The 20,000-nt window shown below is 34.2% G+C and overlaps 3 protein-coding genes across 3 annotated transcripts in view; 1 reads left to right on the forward strand and 2 right to left on the reverse strand.

The window, feature by feature from the left end:
* LOC125038283 overlaps nt 1–640 on the forward strand; it is a 4,558-nt gene extending 3,918 nt beyond the window's left edge. The window contains exon 2 of the mRNA XM_047631733.1: nt 1–640. This exon is cut by the window's left edge and continues 1,516 nt beyond it. Coding sequence (XP_047487689.1) covers nt 1–230 — 230 coding nt within the window. The 3' untranslated portion in view covers nt 231–640.
* A 155-nt stretch (nt 641–795) lies between these two features.
* Nucleotides 796–9,799, reverse strand: LOC125038123 (zinc finger protein 37 homolog). Its single transcript, XM_047631431.1, has 9 exons — nt 9,597–9,799; nt 6,804–6,923; nt 5,546–6,040; nt 4,946–5,246; nt 3,934–4,046; nt 3,405–3,536; nt 3,058–3,213; nt 2,665–2,799; nt 796–2,306 (listed from the first exon to the last, which is right to left on the reverse strand). The coding sequence occupies exons 1-9, from the start codon at nt 9,654–9,656 to the stop codon at nt 2,100–2,102; spliced, it is 1,719 nt and encodes a 572-aa protein (XP_047487387.1). The 5' UTR covers nt 9,657–9,799; the 3' UTR covers nt 796–2,099.
* Nucleotides 9,800–12,192: 2,393 nt separating this feature from the next.
* The window catches only part of LOC125038308 (ATPase family AAA domain-containing protein 3-A-like), a 7,870-nt gene continuing 62 nt past the window's right edge, over nt 12,193–20,000 (reverse strand). Inside the window, 15 exon segments of the mRNA XM_047631771.1 lie at nt 12,193–13,236; nt 13,406–13,604; nt 13,787–13,954; nt 14,132–14,283; nt 14,872–14,964; nt 15,182–15,284; nt 15,594–15,741; nt 15,917–16,074; nt 16,302–16,500; nt 16,688–16,782; nt 17,285–17,412; nt 17,590–17,646; nt 17,648–17,676; nt 17,790–17,995; nt 19,942–20,000. The exon segment at nt 19,942–20,000 is cut by the window's right edge and continues 62 nt beyond it. Coding sequence (XP_047487727.1) covers nt 13,123–13,236; nt 13,406–13,604; nt 13,787–13,954; nt 14,132–14,283; nt 14,872–14,964; nt 15,182–15,284; nt 15,594–15,741; nt 15,917–16,074; nt 16,302–16,500; nt 16,688–16,782; nt 17,285–17,412; nt 17,590–17,646; nt 17,648–17,676; nt 17,790–17,988 — 1,842 coding nt within the window. The 5' untranslated portion in view covers nt 17,989–17,995; nt 19,942–20,000 and the 3' untranslated portion in view covers nt 12,193–13,122.

Raw genomic sequence — 20,000 nt, forward strand, 5'->3', positions numbered from 1 at the left:
AGAACCTGAAGAACCATGGAGCACCTAACACCATAGCTGTCTTGCGACACTATCGTACTTGTAAAGAGGTGAACATGGGTATCCACGCTACAGGGCCCAGAGTACTGGACCAAAAAGCAATCAAAGATGCCAGTATGATGAAGTTTAAAAGTTCCGTTTTGAAATCTAGAGTTCTACAGCTGTACCTACAATTTCTTCAACACAAAATGACGACAAATAGAACTCTGTGATGTTACTATTAATTTATCTGTCTACACACACACACACACACACACACACACACACACACACACACACACACACACACACACACACACACACACACACACACATATCCCATAAACAAGTAATAAACTTCTGGGAAATTAAAACAAATAAGGAAATGTATAATTTATTGAGTTACAAGAAATGACCAGCAATCATAAATCTAACATCTCTTTCCCTCTGTCATGAGGCACCAACTAATGTTTGTTTTTGATATCATCATTTATATAATAGCTGGTAGTGTACAGTGTTTTTATGTGATTGTGTTTACAGTACATTATATATATGTGTATGTGTGTGTGTGTATATATATATATATATATATATATATATATATATATATATATATATACATATACATATACATATACATATACATATACATATACATATACATATACATATACATATACATATACATATACATATACATATACATATTCATATTCATATTCATATTCATATTCATATTCATATTCATATTCATATTCATATACATATACATATATACAGACAGATAGATATAGACATATATATACATACACATATATAAGTGTGTGTGTGTGTGTGTGTGTGTGTGTGTGTGTCAGATATATCTGATTTATGGATGTAACCAGAATGATGGAAAATGGGAAGCATTAGACCTAAACTACTGTATTTTATTTTCCACAAAAACTTACATTTCATAAAAAAGTTATAGGTGAGAAATTTGTTGAATCTATGGAAATTTTCAGGATTATTAATAGATGCATTACAAATAAATATTCCACCAACTATCTGTATTTCTCTGTCACACAAGTAGGATACATACATGCCTACTGTCATGGACACCATATATTATGTCTGCTTTTCCATATCTAGGACACAGCATTTGCATAATAAATATTCCTCACATCATACCTTTGCTTTGAAGTGAATTTCATTCAAATTGTACAAAATGAAATATTTTGCCATTACAATTTTTTTTTTTTTTTTGTACATAATGATGACTAATAAAGTGACAAAGATTGAATTACTGTAGATACCTTACTCTTGGATGATAATTACTTTTATCTACTGCACAAATATCCAGAAAATAGCTCACTTTCCTTTGCTTACACATTCTTACCACATTTGTACTTTGACATTTTGGCAAAAAACAGCTGTCACAAAATAATATTCAGAGTCTGCATCATGAAAAGTACCTTATTATATGTAAAAGGAACCAATGTAAGTAAATTTGAATTGCTGTTTAAAAATAGCAAACTAAACCTAACTGTGAAGCATATCCAGTCCTCTTATAGTTGTTTAAATTACAGGTAATCAGCTTTCTGAAATCATCTTTGGCATCTATTGGAATGAGCTTTCATATCATTCCAACTTACTTTTAAAGCATTTTTATGCAAGGCAACTTATTATCATGTGTACTCATTATTTTCCTTCTTAACTACAATTCAGTCTTATTCTCACCTCCATGTACTAACATGCACAAGCTAGCTGTCTAGCCAGTCTGTGTATGTTTGTGTGTGTATGGTGGGGTAAGTAAATTTGTCTGTCTGTCTGTCTGTTTCATTGTCGGCTCTTTTCTCTTCCTCTCTTCTGTTTCTATTTTCCATCCCCTCTACTTTGTTCTTTCTCTTTTCTTCTTACTCTTCTTTATATAAAAAAAAACAAAAAACATTTCTTTCACTATCACTACCCAGCAACACCATTAGAATTAATCAATTTACCTGAGATTTATATATTATCTATACCAAAATCACACCAGAAATATCCTGGTAGAGTATGGAACTTTCCTTAATGGAAATCTATTACAAAGGAAATAATTCATCATATCAAACCTATTACTTTCTCTATCATGTATCTATATTGTCATTACTTGAATGTACTCTTTCCAAGTGTTTTGTCAGATCCCGTTTTTCATTATAAGCTTTGGGACATAAACGACAGGCATATCTCTTGATCTGTAAGTGCCTGATCATGTGATCTTTTAGTTTATCTGCACGAGCAAATGACTTAAAGCATACATTACATATATGACGCTGGGCTTCTGTGTTGTGTGTCTGAAAGAATATTAAAATTAAAATGACTTTAACTCCTATAAAACCTAATAACTTCATATAAAACTACAATTTCTAAAGAAATACAATATTTCTTAAGAATGTAAAAACATTAAGTGTTTTACATCACTGTTCACCTACTTAATATAAAATCAAATATTCTGAAAATTTCAGAATAATAGTATATATTTCACCTAATTACCATTATATCTGAAGACAACTATGTAACACTAGAAACCTATCAACTCCCAAATGACATGATTTACTTCAGGTCAATAAACTGCCAATATCTACCTCAAGAAAATCACAATTATATACTGTGTGTATATTAAATAAAAAGCTGAAATGTGATTTTACTTACTCTCATGTGAGTATACAAGTTGCTGGATCTACTAAAACTTTTCTTGCAAGTTTCACATTTATAAGGTTTTTCTCCTGTATGAATTCTCTTGTGTTCTCTACAATATTCTGTTCTTGAAAATGTTTGACCACAAATCTGTAATTAGAATAGATTGTTTTAATAATGTTTTCTGCAATAAACATTAATAATTATGAAAACTAAACAAGTGATATAACATTTTTCTGTGCAGGTGTTTACTTACAGAAGCACAAAAATGTGTGAAGTAGCTGATATGTACTAATGAATTACAATAAAATCAATATATTAAGTAAACATAAATAAGATACAAGTTCATATAACCATACATATGCTTGGATGCAAACATGAAACTAGAGCACACAACTAAACACTTGCCTCACAAGCACTTCCTCGTAAGCCTTTGTGAATGTCCATATGTCTCTGAAATGCTGCATTTGTTCTTAAACTCTGGCCACAGATACCACAAACAAACTGTAAATCTGCATGGCATTCACGGACATGGTCACACATCTCCTCTTCAGAACTGATTGTCTGCAAGAAAAAAAATTACAGTCAAATATTTAAACATATAACATATTGCATATAGCAGAACTTTACAAATACTTCAAAAGAAATTAATAGAATACCTTCATCATTCAAATTTATTTTAACATTAATAAGAAAAGGACGAATTACCTGTGAAAAAAAGCCAAACACACTTGTTTAATTCCTTTCATTCTCACCTTTGTGCAAGTATGACACCACTTGACCTGGCTGTGTATACGTGAGAGGTGAACTTTTAGGCTTCCTGCAGATGGGAAATTCTTCTCACAGATCCCACACCATGTGCTTGTACTGAGATCTTCTGGTCCAAGCTGTGAAGGCAAAAATATCTCAGCAAATTCTATAAAGATAGCTGTCAAAATTCATGAAGACTTTAGAAGAGGGTTAACAGCTACTCATACCATACTATTTCATACAAATTGCCTTTGCCAAGTGTACCCCACTTATTTCTTTATTATGCATATACCAAAATCTGATCTCATATATTTTACATCCATCCCTAACTATGGATGAGAAATCCAATATTTGCAGCTAATTTTGTAAAAAAAAAAAATAATAATAATAAATAATAAATAATTAAAAGGTAGAAAAAAAGAAAATAATTAACAAAAGAAATATACAGTAACAGCAGTAATAGGAACATATAAACACAGATACAAATATACCAAAACAAACACATTTATAAATATATTTTAAAATAATACTGACCTTTACAATATCTGTGAGTATTGTACCTCCAGCACTGCCATGTGCTGGAGTCTTTGCCTGAAGAATTTTTGGAGTATTCAAACACTTCACTGAAGATTTCAATAAGGGCCTCCCTGAAAAAATAATACATTTCTTAATACTTTAAGAACCAAATTATATGAGGGTCAGGATTCCCCTTCACTTCTGCTTTCAGGTTTTCATAACCATCATGTTATGAAAAAATTCAGCTTGAGGGGCAGGTGATGTGAACATGGGAAAATCTGGCTGTGAGTTGGGGTGACACAAACTTGCCATCGGTTGAAAGCCGGGTTGATGGGAAGACTCACCATGAGTGCACAAACTTCCTGGAGGGTGATCAGACTCGTTTGGTGTTTAGAAAGGCGCTTTTTAATTATTTCCAATGATAAAGAGTGTGAATGTAGTGTTCGTGATGCATGATTAGAAGAATGCTGGTTTCAGGGAGGATACCATTTCTATGCTCAGCATCCTATTCCTAGCCACTGTAACAGCAGCACAGGTTGTATTACTGAAAATTGAATATTACGAAAAACAAATTTAAAGGACACAAATAATAAAATGTCACTTACTCTTATTATTCTTACACTGAGTTATAGACATGAGAGATGATATGAAGTCTATGCAAGGAAAACAGTCTATTACCATCAGGATAAAGCAAAGCAAATGACAAATATGGACTTTGGAAAATGGCAAAAAAGCAAAAAACGTTAATGCATAAAAGGAGATAATAACATTGCAAAGGGTTCTGTCACTGCACACTTGTGTTCACATGCACCCAGTCTATATGCCACACACCCATCAAAGTGGCCGCTCACACAAGCCTAATGCCCGAATTTTGGGCACTGTGATTGCTGTGAAGCACCTGGATACAAGGGTTAAAGACTGCATCAATGAACATATAAATTGTTAGAACATTAACATATTTCCCATAAAATGTCAATAACTAACATAAAAAAAAAATCACTATGCAATTACAAAATATACACCAAAATACCTTCAAAACTGGGGATGTCTGGAGCCACTACCATTTCCTCTTGACTGGTATTTGCAATGCGGACCTGGCTGTCTTGCTCCTGCTCCTGCAGCGTGAGGGACTCCAGGTGGTCAGGGTCTCTGTGGTCTTCCTCTTTTGTGTTATTGATCTCAATCATAGCTCGCTCAACAGGTTCTTCTACTGAATCTTTTGAAGAAGCATTTTTGCTTAGAACTCGACTGACTAACTGGAGTGCTCCACAGGAATTCATGGTATACACAGAGTACATCAGACCATCTGAATGTGTAGCATCTGAACCTTCCTGAAATGAAGTTCCTTAAAGTGAGCTTTAAAACAAACTTTGAGTCTGTTTGTTTATATGCAGAAATCATTTATAATAAATATAACTCTATATACATTCCCCTATCCCATTCTATAGATACATAGTATGTAAAACTAGTCACATGTAAAATAATTCCAAATAATCGCATTCTTCTATGAGGCACAATGAAACACACATATACACAAAAACACAGGCACATAATATACTCTGCACACAATCAAACATAAAAAAGACTCTAAGGATATAAACTGAAATCAATCAGAGCATAAAAGTCTTACCAAATGATCCAAGAGAATCTCGCCTTGGCCTTCTTCAAGATGCGTAGAGTTTGCATAGTCAAGGTCCATATTTTCATCTAAAGCTGTCTGTAGTGGAGTTGTCAGGACACATTTGTCTAATTGAGAATCAGTCCCTATTCTTGGATCTTGCATCTTTGCAATATCTTTAGAATCTATATCTTTGAGAGAAACATTCACATCCATGTCAACCTGATCACAATGTGATGATCCTGCACTTACAGAATCTGAGACACAAGGAATTTCTTGTTTTAAATGAAGCAGAGGTGTTGGACTCAGAAAATGTGAAAGTTCTGCTGCCTCACATGACTTCTCTTGAGAATCAACATTTTTATCTTTCCCTAGTAAAGGAACTGTCTTAAGGTGGTCAGACAACAGACCAGGACAATTACAAATTGAACACTGAGAAACAATTTCTGTTTGGACCTCTGCATCACAGACTGGTAGAAGTGATTCATCTAGTTTCACTACCAGATTCTGGAAAATGATGAGACAATGAAAAGGATCATTACTCAAGCAATGACTGAGAAACATTAAATATAAAGCATAATAACAGATGCCAAAATAAAAGGAGCAATTTCCAAGAAATTGGTAATTCAGACAAACATATATGTACATTATCTCACACTATTCCATCAAACAAATATTCTATATCAAACAGCAAGTCTGTATATTTAAAGTAAAAGATCTGAGACTGAATTTTCTAAAATCCTAAGTAAACAAAACAACCCCTAAAAAGCTGCTCTAACTAGGCACTTACAAGGTTTATACTTTAGCAGACAGAGAGGTATATTAGCAAACTGGGTACCAGTGATAGCACCACTATAATCAATTTTCTACCCTAATGCAAACAGCAAATTGTCATTTCCTGGTCAATTTCAGACTAGAAAAGCTCAAAACATTAACTTTAAGAAATTAACCAATTAACCTTTCTGATGAATCCTTTCATAATAAGAAGCATGCATCCTTTGTTTTCTTATCAGTGTCCACAGATAGAGCACTATATGGAATATATGCTCAGTACATACACAGTGAAAATGCTGTCATACTGGCATAATGGCTGAAGAAATTATATGCTGATCATATGAAAAAATATATATTTTGCAAAATGAGCAAAAGTACTGGTACATGAAATTTTCTGCCATTACCCTGAAGGTCTTTTAATTATGTTGACATAGTGCTGAACAAAAATTATTCTTGGGTACACTATTCTACACATAAAAAATATGTGATAACTTACCCTCATGTTTGTTATAAGCTGAACTAGATTAGTAGCTAAAGATGTTTGGATTCGTTCAGTGAACCCTTTCATTTCCAGGAACTGCACGGTGTAACTGCCAATTACATTACATTCTGACATCTATAAGAAAAAAAGGACAAATTTAATGCCAATGTTAAAAATAATAAGCCTCTGAGAATACTATAATTGTTTATTTCATATTACATATCATACAATTCTGAAAGATCATGGTCACAAATAGATGATAATTATATGTCACTGATAATCAATTCACTTGGCAAAAATGACCATATTTCTCTCATTCAGAATTATGATGGATGATGATAGTGATGATAAAAATGCAAGTAACAACAATAATAAAGGATATGATTAGCAACAGAAATCATCTAAAATAAAGCAGAAAACATTATACTGTTTTATAAATGAAACAGTTATAAACGAATCGAACAGCAAACAGAAAATACCCATTCCTTTCTTTGGTAAATATAATATGAAATGGAAAGCATAAAATAAAGAGTACAAAAATTGCAATACAAAAGTTTAACCACTATGCATAAAAGGATTAGATCAAGCTGCATTTAACATTTATTTATATTCATAAAACTCTTGTCATCACCCATTTATTAATGTGTAATATTACACATAACAGGATTACAGGAAAATATATTTCAGACCATGATAAAGCTGAAAAGTAGCTGTCATGCATGAGGCTGACAATGCACTGAACTTCAAACAAGAATTACCATTTCTAACAACTCGCTAATTTATTAGCATAATTACAAAGTCACTTGGTTGCTACAAATCTTTAAGTTATAATAAGTTCTCAGAACTATGATGTTCTTTTGCAAGTGATATCAAAAGTCTATAGGCAGTGAACTTAGCTTCTCCAGTTTCACAGATATCATGTAATTAGTAACACAAACTTTGTATGCAGAACACATCTTTATATTGTAGTATTCTGGATATGACTCTTTACACATCTTGTTAACCTTAATGTGATCTACAGCTGTCAGGACTTAATGATATTATTATGTACTGGTTATAACGCTTACAGGAAACATAAAAACAAGATTTATAAAAAAAAACACTTATATAGACACCCTGAAAGTATCTACTTATAGATATATTTAAATGTTTTTCAAGGAACTAGTTTCACCTCCAGACACTAGGAAACAGGATAGCCCACTTATAATCAAAATAAAGGGAACTGATAAATTTTTACCTATGACTGAGTTTTCAGTTTTAAATTAAAGTTATTGGAGTGCCTTCTAATAAACATACCACATGGGCAACGTCTTTTTAAGAAATATGTTCTATGATAAATTAACATAAGGTATTCTATTATGCAACAGGAAAGGGTCTTTTTTTAAACATTTTTTGATGACTTACACAATTCTAGGTTGAAAAGGTAGAGAGGTAAAGGAGACAGTTGCAGGGTGGGAGAAACCCTCTCAAAATTTTAAAATAAGTTATATATCTTTGTAAATGCTCAAAATGCTGTCTACCAATTTAAAATCTGGTTGCACCATTGGATAGGCAAACACTGCACAACATGTGAGATTTCTTTTTCCTAAATATGGCCCACATTTCCTTTTGACAATTTTTTTTTATGTCCAAAACATATATATCCACTTTCATCTCTTTCTCCTGAGGAAGCTAATGCAAATCTTTACTAAAAGTTTTATTTTTTTTCTGACATTTAAACACAATAATTCTGATATTTCTAGTTCACAAGCAAGATCTTTTTCTGTTTTTACTCGGGTGTATCAACCTTAGGTTGAAAGCTTTTATTCATGCCTTACCGAGTCAAACACACTGCACACAATATGGTGCTCAAGTAAACACTAAAATCATAGGAAATATCTGTTTTCCTCACTTTAATGATTGTGGCATATATGATTTCTCAACCATTCATGCCAAGTAACATCCTACCACGTTATGCTAAATTGTCATTGATACTAAGTGGCAGCTAATCATATCACAATCTCATCCTAGCAGCCAAGATAATGTCTCTGAAGCCAAGATACAGTGTAGCCCCTGCTAAGGTAGTTCAGCCATTGCTAAATTTTATCCGCCATTTGAACTTTCACAAATTCATGGCTTAAAAGAAACTTTAGGCCTATGAGCAATATCTCCTTAACCAAAATCAGGGCCAAAAAAAGTGAATAACCTTTAAGTGCCCACAACATAATGCACATAGCATGGATACTTGCTATCCAGCATATGGGCTCAGAACAATTATTTTACTAAATTAAACACAAACCAATTATCTTATCTTTCTGGTACTAACAGCAATTCACAGGTTATGGGATAAGCATTTTGGTGACATTTAAATATTTGAGTTATACAAATAGAAGGTGAGAGAATTTGGATGTATAATAATAATAATAATTTCAACAGTATTCATTTTCAGCTAAAACAATTTTAAACCTAATTGTTCTGCTGGCAGCAAAAGCAAAATGTACAGACATTGGTACTGTATATTTTTCATAAAATCTGTTTCCTGTTAACTGCATCAAATATAAAGGTAACTTCTATTTTTCATTACAATTATAGCATACATCAGTCTCTTCAAGATTAACCAAACCCCTCAACATACAACTTTTTTATTAAGAAAAATAAATTTTATCTCACCCCAAGTCAGTTCCCTTCAGGAATGTGAGATCAAAGCTCTAAAATACGATTACATTACGAAAGTAAAAGCATGTATAATCGGCTGACATACACCATAGCCAGATCTTTGTTACAAATATTGTGTGACAAGTGTGCACAACTTGGAAATGACTGACATACCCCTTGTAGAAAGTACTCTAAATAAAGAGCAGCTTCGCGGATGACGTCTGCAGACGCCATCCTACTATCATCTCATTTCTCTCCTTTCGAACTTTGGTGAAAAGGCCTATGTCTTCTAAGCTTTCATTTGCGTTTCTGAAGAACGCAGTAGTGGAACGAGAATCAGGGCCTGAATGAGCCAACCGTTTGTTTACATACAGAGGATTAACGTTCGAGTCTGAACAATTGGACGAAAATCTTCGTTTAATCTTTTGAATGACAATTATACCATTTATATCAGGAATTTCCTTAGTCTATAAATACCAAATTGTGTGTTTCACTGAACGTCAAAAAAGCGAAAGGTAATGACGTATACTTTTGCTTTCAATATGAATTTTTCAAAGATGCTGGTAGCACACTTTCTGCTATGACTGTGAACATTATGTGTAATTTTCCTCTTCTCCTCGCTTTTTTCTTTTCCTTTCCCTTCTCTTCTTTTCCGGACCTCTTCTATTAACGGACGTTCTCTTAACAACAAATAAGAGCTTTATTTTATACATGCCCTGCTTACTGACACACGTGTGTGTGTGTGTGTGTGTGTGTGTGTGTGTGTGTGTGTGTGTGTGTGTGTGTGTGTGTGTGTGTGTGTGTGTGTGTGTGTGTGTGTGTGTGTGTGTGTGTGTGTGTGTGTGTGTGTGTGTGCGTGTGCGTGCGTGCGTGTGTGTGCTTGTGTGTGTGTGTGTGTGTGTGTGTGTGTGTGTGTGTGTGTGTGTGCGTGTGTCCGTGTGTGGTTGCGTGCGTGCGTGCGTGCGTGTGTGCGTGTGCGTGCGCGCGCGCGTGTGTGTGTGTGTGTGTGTGTGTGCGCGTGTGTGAGCGTGTGCATGCGTGCGTGTGCGTGCGTGCGTGTGCGTGCGTGCGTGCGTGTGCGTGCGCGTGTGTGTGTGTGTCTTGCATGATGTCTCCCAGTGATACCCTTCGGCCTTTTCAACGGTGCCCATTTGATGCATGTTGGACCTTCCACTGTACCTACCGACTCTTTCAATAATGGAGGAATCGAAGGGTGCAATGGCAGTGCCGAAGGCTATTTTGTAATACTCTTAAACCATTCCACTGAGGCTTGTCTGACATTCAAAATATGCTTTTCAGTGGTGCCTCTTCGGCAGATCTCGGTGACATCATGAGACCTATAAACCCAAAACCTTATTGACTGAATGAAATGAAATAAAGCATAAATTGCTTGTATGCAGACTTTGGGAAAGAAACCTTGAATGGGTGGTGTCATATAATAGTCATGAATTTTGGAAATGTCACTTCCAAAATACTAGATGAATCTCGCACAGTGACAGGGTGTGATTTTTGGCAATAATATCCTTCAGCTCATGATATTGAAACGAAATTGGATATTTGGTACTGACTCAGTGACGTTATCTAGTACCTCTGGGTACAGGCGCCCACACATCTTGCCTCATGGGTGTGCCAATTCATCGGTAGATACCATTTCTGAGGGGCAGATAACCTTACTTTAGTAATTTTTAGAGGCAAAACGTGTGTTGCCGACAGTGGATTATATGGTCTTGTTACATATCACATTCTACAGTACAGTACACGGCAAAATTATGTATTTTTATACATTTTGTACTGAATATATGACTTGTGTAAAACATACTTAGCTTACAAAAGTAAATACCTTATTTACATATTTGTTCTTATAATGCTTATGTCTGTAGATCATTTGATGAACTGCATACCAACCCCCCCCCCCCCCTTATTAATGATTAGGATAAGTGGACAGGAGGGGATGAAAAGAAGGAAAAGGAAAGGAGAAAAGACAATGCAGAATTAGTTGAGGACCAGTGCATTTATTTATTTATTGAAAATTTTCTGCCGCATCAACATCCAAGATCATTAGCAGCGTATTTAAAGTGTAGCGATAGGGTGGAGTTTGGGAGTTAATGCCCCTGGGTAAGAAGTTTTTTTGTTCACAAGGTGATGTTTGTGGATTTCCAGAATAGTCAATGGTCAAAACAAACAAATGTGCCAAGCATCAAAGGTCACACAGCATTATGACAAATTATTGTGGCAAAAAGGGTAAAAATGAGTTAAGGATTAGGATAAGTGGACAGAAGAAGGGAAGGAAAAGGAGAGGAGGAGAAGAGAAGACCATGTAAAATTAGTTGAGGTAAGGGCTGAGGTCCAAGGAAGGGTGATCCCCTACATTGGGCCTCAGTCACTGCATCCACAGCAACAAGAAGCAAGGGATGGGGGGGGAGGGGACAAAGGTATGGTGATATCCTACATTGGGCCTCAGTCTCCATCTCTTAAGCCTCCCTATGGCAGCAATGAGTAAGGGATTGGGGGGGGATGTTTATTATACCTTATCAACTTGTTAAAATGTAATTAATAGCTGCCATTTTCATCTATTAAATGGTGATGCATACTTTTCCCAGTATCCAGTCAGTCTTTTCTTCATTCTTCTAGTAGGTGTTTTTATCTTGTACTTCCTTCTCAGTCTTTTTCAATCAATTACACTTCCTAATTTAAAGAATATATGTAAAAAAAAATATCTTAAAGTAAGAGCAAAAGCTGAAGAAAATTTATGTTTAAGGATACTTCTAAGTAAACTGTTGTTAACAATTTATTTCAACCATCTATACATTATATTTTACAATTTTCTAATATATGTACAATTCTTTCATATTACACAATGCTATAAAAATATCAAGAACAGACAATATCTGGAGCAAACCTCAGTTTACTATTCCAGTTTTCTTTGTACGCATCATAATTCAGAAATATGTTTGAAATGGCAACTCATCTCTAACACAAGTAGGGTATAATTGTATGTTGTTACAATTCATTCAACAAAAAATGATAAGTTTGGAATGGAAATGCATTACCATATTACTTATGTATGAATATGAACAGCCTTTACTTTTGTTACTTATACTGAGAACTTTGGTTTGGAACACTTTTCACAAACACATTCTATTTACATGCACTTGAACTTGCTAACCATTGTTGTTTGATCTTTCTACACTGAAGCTCATGACTTTATTTCAATAAATATTTGCATACATTTGCATGCATTTGTAGGTACTTCTCCAGCAATATGCAGATGGATGTTTTTATGTATATGTATTTAAGAAGCACTTCCATTCTTCTTGAAAGTTCTTATTATAAGAAACAAATACTGGTAAACAAATAGTGATTATACAGAATGTGTACATTAAATTCTCTTTAAGAACATTTATCCAATTCTATTCAAATTTTAACAGATAATCTTGATTTGCCAATATTTTTAATGATCTAGATTATTGAACACCGTAGATATATATTGAAAGTTCTATTAAATATATACTGATCACTGTATTTATTATTATTTTTTAAATATCCATGTATTTGAAACACCAAGAATTAAACTCTGAATTTGTTCATTCCTTTTATCAATGCTACAAAGGCTATGATATCATCATAAGCAATATGGAAAGAACAAATTAATTTCCATATTCATAAAGAAGAAATAATTCCCTAACATAACATGCTGCTCTCAGCTAACTGGTTCAGGCTTTGATGGAGGAGCACTGCTTGCATTTTCAACTGCAGCTATAACAGCTGCACTAAACACAGTCTTCTTTGTTTCATGTGCACTTCGCCAGGATACCTAAAAATAAAAAAAATAAAAAATGAACCAATTATATAAAAAACCTAAGGATGTAACTTTTCCCCTCTTCTTAACTGAAATATCAACTAGCAACATTCCCAATACAAATGAGTAAATTTTACATATACACAACAAATATAGGTCCAAACTATTATGAAGTGTCTCTTACCTTGTGTTTCTTATGCTGGACTGCTGCCTGTGCTCTCTTTAGCATAATTTCCTCAGAGAACATACCATCCCTTGAAGCATATGTAGTCATCTGCCAATCTAAAGCTAAGTTTGTGATCTCACGTCCTGACATCCCTTCAGTAAGTTCAGCCACTTTTGTACATGCTCCACTATAATCAAATTGTGCCACCTTCAGCCTCCTGGAAATCAAATAAATCATTAGTGAATTTTAAATAAATATATCAACATTCAAAAGATAAAAGCTCTTAACTAATACACCTTTTGCTACCTCTTCTCATCTAGAACAGCTGTATTCTAGCAACAACAAAATTTAGTTGAGATCCCTACTTAATATGAACAACTAGCATTGAATCATACTGACCTTTTGCCCTCTGCTGCTGGCTTTAGGATATACTTTTCAAAGTAAAGTCTGACTAAACGCTCCCTCTCTACTAGAGTTGGCAGAGGGAATTCTACAGGTTCATGAACACGATCAACAACAGCAAAATCAAGTACTTCTGGGGTGTTGGATGCTAACACCATCATAAATCTGTAGATTCAAAAATTACATTAGTATATCCAGGTACAGAAGACAATAATTTGTGACATTAAATAGTTAACAAGTGGTATTTCCAGTTCACACCGTATTTCAATAAAAGAATAAATGGACTCTAGTTGAGCAAAAAGAATCAAAATTAGCCCTATTCATATTCTTAATCCAACTTACTTGTCAGTTTGAGTTCCCGTACGATACAAGAAAGCACTAATGGCCATCCTCAATTCTTCACTAATATTTTCATGACGTTTGCGCAGAAATCCTTCAGCTTCATCAATGAAAAGGATAAGACCCTTTCTTGATGTACCAGCCCAATCAAACACCTGAAATATGATCATTACATCATGATCAAATAAAATTAATACTTTAAGCAATATCTTTGATAATATCAGTGATGAGGGTAAAATTCTGTAAGACTGAGTTTAGAAAATATATGAAAGTATTGGTAAAAAAGAAAAGAAAAATATATAGGGCAGGTTTTTTCAGGATTACTGATATCTATCCATCAGTTTGGAATCATTCTCTAACAGAAAATTATAATTCTGACATAAATCTACAGCCTTGGAATCATTCTCTGGCAGAAAATTATAATTCTGACATAAATCTACAGACCTAGAATTCCTTGTTGGAATAGCTGGGGTGGGGTTAACTTTTATAAATGCAACACCATAGTTTCTTTCACCTATGTTATTTTAAAGCCTATACAACAAAAGGTCATGGGGGGGAAAAAAAGAGAGAAAATAATTCTTTTACATGGTGTACTAACCTTCAATTCCCTATGGGGTTGCCAAATCTTACATTTCATATATGAATTTGAAATCTATTACTGAAACTCAAAGTATGTTGCCTTTTCATGCTAATGAACTCTTCCTCTTCAACTTATTATTCATAAGAATTTTTTAAAATTTTACCTTGTGAATGGCTCCAACAGACTCCCTGCCTAGAAGAGCAATGTCACCACCCGTCATAATAGCATAATCCATTCCTGAGTGCATTGCCAATTTCTGGAGAAAATTAAATATTAGCATTAAAGCTTTGTTTGAGAAAATCAAAACTCTTTTAACAACTCAAAACATCATTACTGTACATTTGGAATACTACTAATTAGTCTTATAAGTTGTCAATACTGACACAATTATATGATTTTAAAGTAACTCAGTTGTCATATCAATTACAGAACTAATAAGGATGCTAAGTGTAAACAAACTAATATAACTATACCTTGGCAAAGAGGGTTTTACCAGTTCCAGGAGGTCCATGAAGAAGAATGTTGCGATACATGCCTTTATTGAACTTAGTGTTCTTTGTAGCAATGGCAATGTCTCTGTAAATGTATATAAATGAGATGTATTACTTCATGCATATATGAAAGGAAATTTTCCTGTTTATCTGTTTGAATATTTTAACAGCCTGACTGCTGCAGCTCTTTTAAAATATATAGTTTTATCACTTGATTATATCTTTTGCATTGTAATATTAATCAAAATCTGAAGTTTCAGATTAATTCTAAAACCCTTTGTTATATGTTTCATTAAGACCTTTACGTGGATTTCCAATTTTCCCGCAAACCCTGTCTCCTCCTTAAAGAGTATATTTAATCTTTTCTCAATCACTACTATTTCAAAACCCTTACCGGACTCTTTCTTCTAGACTGGGGTTGAGAACAACTCCTTCTAAGACATCTTCAGGTCTCTTCTGAACCTTCTTTACAGTCTGCACTGGATGTCGCACAACATCAAAAGCACTGACCCTTGAGGTCTCACGCACTAGTGATGGTTTTGCTGTTTGAAAAAAAGGAAATGCATAGTATGTACCCTCCCTTTACAAATTCACTACAAATGTTGATTAATCATGTCAAAGGAGGATATTTAAAACTTGCAAAATATTTTGTTTTCTTTTTCTTAATTTATGGATTTCATGAAGTTTTCAAAATCCATAACACTTTTCCATCCTTACCTAATCTTGCCTCCATAAACCTGAATATAATGCCCAGAGATCCTTTGGCACCATAATACCCAGCAGTAAGAGCCACAAGGCCTGCAACTGCAGCTTGTATCTTGGTTGGTTCACTTAAAAAGGCATCTATGCCAGTTCCAATTGCTGCCCCTGCTGTTCTGTAAAATCATATTATGGTTAGTCTTTTGTCAACAGATATAATACCCATACCATCTTAAATATTTCCTTTTTTCATGATAAAAATAAAGTTTCCAGTTGAAACCATTTGTTTGCTCATATTGATTTAAACCTAAATATTTGTATCTTGTTTAAAATTCAACACCATATGAAATAAATCTGTGATGTAGTACTGCAGAGAACCGAGCTCCAATTCCAAAACACATACTTTATAGAAGACAGGATTGTTTCACGTTTCTCTATCATTGACTTTAGGGTTGTCTCCCTGTCTTCAGCTGCACGGACCCTGATCTGTTCAAGGGTTAAATCTTGATTTTCTCGATCCACCTGGGCTTTGCTTGTCATTTCTGCTTCTATTCTTTTTAAATCATATTTGTGCCTCTGCTCCAGTTCATGCTCAATAGTAGCTGTAAAGTGAAAATGATAGTAATAAAAATATATAAAATATAATGTTTTTAATTAGAAGTTACAGAAAAACAAAGTCAAGTATTCATTACAAAATTTCATTAAAACATGAAAAATACATAGGAATCATTATTTCTAACAAACTTTTCAACTCAAAGGAAAATAAAATAAAATGTAGAGTAATAATACCTTTCCTCATAGCCTCTTGCTTTGCAACTGACTCCTCCTGCCTCTTCAGGTTATCTTCATTCATTCTCTGCTGCTGAGCCAGCTGGTCTTCATACCTAAAAGTGACAAAAGTTCATCACATTCATTACCTAAACGTTTTTCATTCCTATTAGCCAAGTTCTAAGGTATATTAATACTTTCATACAAAAATCAAGACTAATGAAATAATTAATAAATAAAGGAATACCATGTGGATAAACCATGTGGATAAAGTGTATTAAATGACAAGCACAGACATTGAAAAATGACAAAAACTAAGATTGGTCGCTCAAGTAAGACACACGTGGGCAGTGAAGCACCCAGGTCCAAGAGATTAATAGATACATTTTCTTTTTCACAGAAAAGTTTACTACAAATTACGATGCCCTAACATAATACATGTTTCTTAAATATAGTGTTTCCAAATTATAATCATTGGTGATACACTGACCCTCCAAACTTAACTCTTTCAAATAAACATTGGCATCCTATTCATCATATACTCTTAGAAGAATAAACAGTTTTAATCAATGAATGATAATTGGATAAAAATCATTCTCTCTTTGGTATGACACTAACCTCTTCCTAGCCAGCTGGTCTTGATACTGTGACTTTTGCTGGTCAAGTTTTGACTGCTCTTGCAAAGTCTTCCTTCGCTCCTCCTGTTCTATGCGTTTCCCTTCTGCTTTTGCTGCCTCAATTTGCACCTAAGAAAAGATATACATTGTTAAAAATTATATATAGTTGATTCTGTGTCAAAAATCTTGTCATTCTTTTTTTTTTTTTTTTTTGTTATATACGATGTATGTGCAAATTTCTGTATATAACTCTGAAACACCTACTTCAAATTAGAATTCAATTTTTTTTTTTTTTTATCTACAAACCTCCATTTCCTTAGCTCTTGTCATTATCTCCTTCTGCTTTGTCTCTTCCTGCATTACAGGACAGATTGAGGGCTTCCTTTGCAAATGCTGAAATTTTCAAGTCACATATTAGTCATTTCCTAATAATTAAGAACTTCATAAAAAAATTTGTGCAGAAAATCATTTGACCAGAGTAAACATTTTCCCATATGAATACATACCTGACTTCTCCAAATCTTTGGCAGCCTTAGCAGCACGTTCCAGGGCAGCCGAGTCAAACCGGTATGCTTCCATGCTGGTATTGCCCTTCCCACGGTCATTTGGTCCATCTGGCCCTCCATCACCACCTGAAGCTCCCGGAGGTGGCACAAACTGAGAAAAGTCCTGAGGGCGCTGGTTCATACCAAAAAGCCAAGACATGGTGTACCTGCAAGTCAAAATTAATCAATTTAAGTAACGGGGATACTCCATGCTTTCTTGTAAAAACAAAAGATCTGTGAATAAATTCACTGATCAATTTGAGATTATGAATAAATAGAAATAGAAATAAATAGAAAACTAGCTTTCTCATGACTAATAGGTTTTCAGTATATTTTGATTATGGTAATCTATTTCCAATCTTGTACTGAAAGTACCAAGATCACATACCTAATATGATATCAAAACAAATTACTGAACATAAAAATATAGCCAATTATAAATATGATTTTAGTGAAAGATGTTGAGACCTTACAAAAATCTTTCAAAAACAATTAGGCATCTATAAAAATTAATAATAACCACAGTATTTACAATATCTTTCCAATCAATTCAGTGTACAAGGGCAACCTACAGTATGTTTTTTTTCCCTTTTTTAACTTAAACTTTGACCCTACAAATTTTATATTTAATGCTTATCTATAAATGAGTTGTGGTAAATTTTCCGTTTTACACAACCATCCTACCTAAGAACTATCAATCCTTGATTCAATTATTCACAGAATAATATGGACAAAGATCTTAATGTTTTCCAATGTAAATGACATAAGAGTAAGTATTAATTACGAACTGACTGCATCACTCAGAGACAAAGTGCCTATTACTCCAGCCACTTCTGAGGATCCACACACATTGTTGTATGAACCAGTAACCTTCCTAACCCAGGGGCTTTGCCTCGTGACCTCCCACCTCATTGCCATTTCCGTATTGGGAGCTCTGCCTCTCAAAAACAACCTTGCTTAATGTTACCAAGAGCAATGCATAGTGATAGAGGGAATTGGACATCCACTGTAGATCACTACTCAGAGACTAATTGGTTATTTTTCGGAAAGAGTACTTATATTACAAAATATATATTTCTATATTTGATTTAGATGTGATTTGCAACATTCATTTCAACCACAAACTATCATTTGAGTTTCGGGTACCATCCGCCCCGACCACAGCACTATATGTGCATTTCAAATTTCAAAGTTTCTCACTTATTTCTCTTAACAGAGGGCTTCACCCCCTCTAACCCCCTTAATTGGGGGCTGCTGCCTTCTTACCCCCACCTGAGATAACAAATCTTCACCTCCTATTCACAGCAAGATAGAGCCAAACTAAAAGTGAGAGGAATCTTTGGCAACACGAACCTAACATGACCATGACTGAATACCTGCATGATAATCAGAAAACATGGTAAAAGAAAAAAAAAAAAAGAATAATCGATATTATCTCTTATTATTAGTTTGCTGAGATAACGTACTAAGAAGAAATGTTTTAGATGGACGTGTTTTCTCGATATCCGGTGTCAAAAATTAGATAAGCACACCTATACTAATAATGAAGTTTGTGACCACTGAATCCACAAAACCCTCGCGCAGCCAGAGTTCTTAATATAGTTTTTTTTTATAAGTTAGCACAAGGTGCTAATAAAGGGGATGTACAGGGGTAAGGGGTTATCCCTGTCAAGGATATAAATAGAAGGTAGGATAGGTTAGGTCTTGGTTTTTGGGTTCACATGATATCCTGGTTTTGGGACTTGGCTCTGGAGGGTGCGTCGCTCTCCGTAACAGATACCTTAAGCTTGTCTAAAAGTGCTATGCTATAGTTACATCATCCAAAATGAATTCACATCTACAATTCTTGTCACAGATAACAGCCACATAGCTATTCTGCAACTCACAGTTCTTTATTTTCTACGAGGTACAGTTACTTCTGTCACATTCAACCTGAAACAGTGAGTTGCATAAACACAGTTTTCGACAGAAACAAAACTTGGTTAACTTTGGTTTAAACTGACGAGTGTTTGGAGTCACGTAACCTCCGTCTCTAATTAATCACAACTTTACTTCCTTATACGCTAAAAAGACACAAACACCTAGTCATCTTTCACAAAGTACCAAGACTCACGGAATGTGTTTAATGTGTTCTGTAATAACTAATCTATGGTGTGGAGCTGACTACTTTTC

The sequence above is a fragment of the Penaeus chinensis genome, chromosome 24 (assembly GCF_019202785.1).
Source record: "Penaeus chinensis breed Huanghai No. 1 chromosome 24, ASM1920278v2, whole genome shotgun sequence".
In the NCBI taxonomy this organism is placed as follows: domain Eukaryota; kingdom Metazoa; phylum Arthropoda; class Malacostraca; order Decapoda; family Penaeidae; genus Penaeus; species Penaeus chinensis.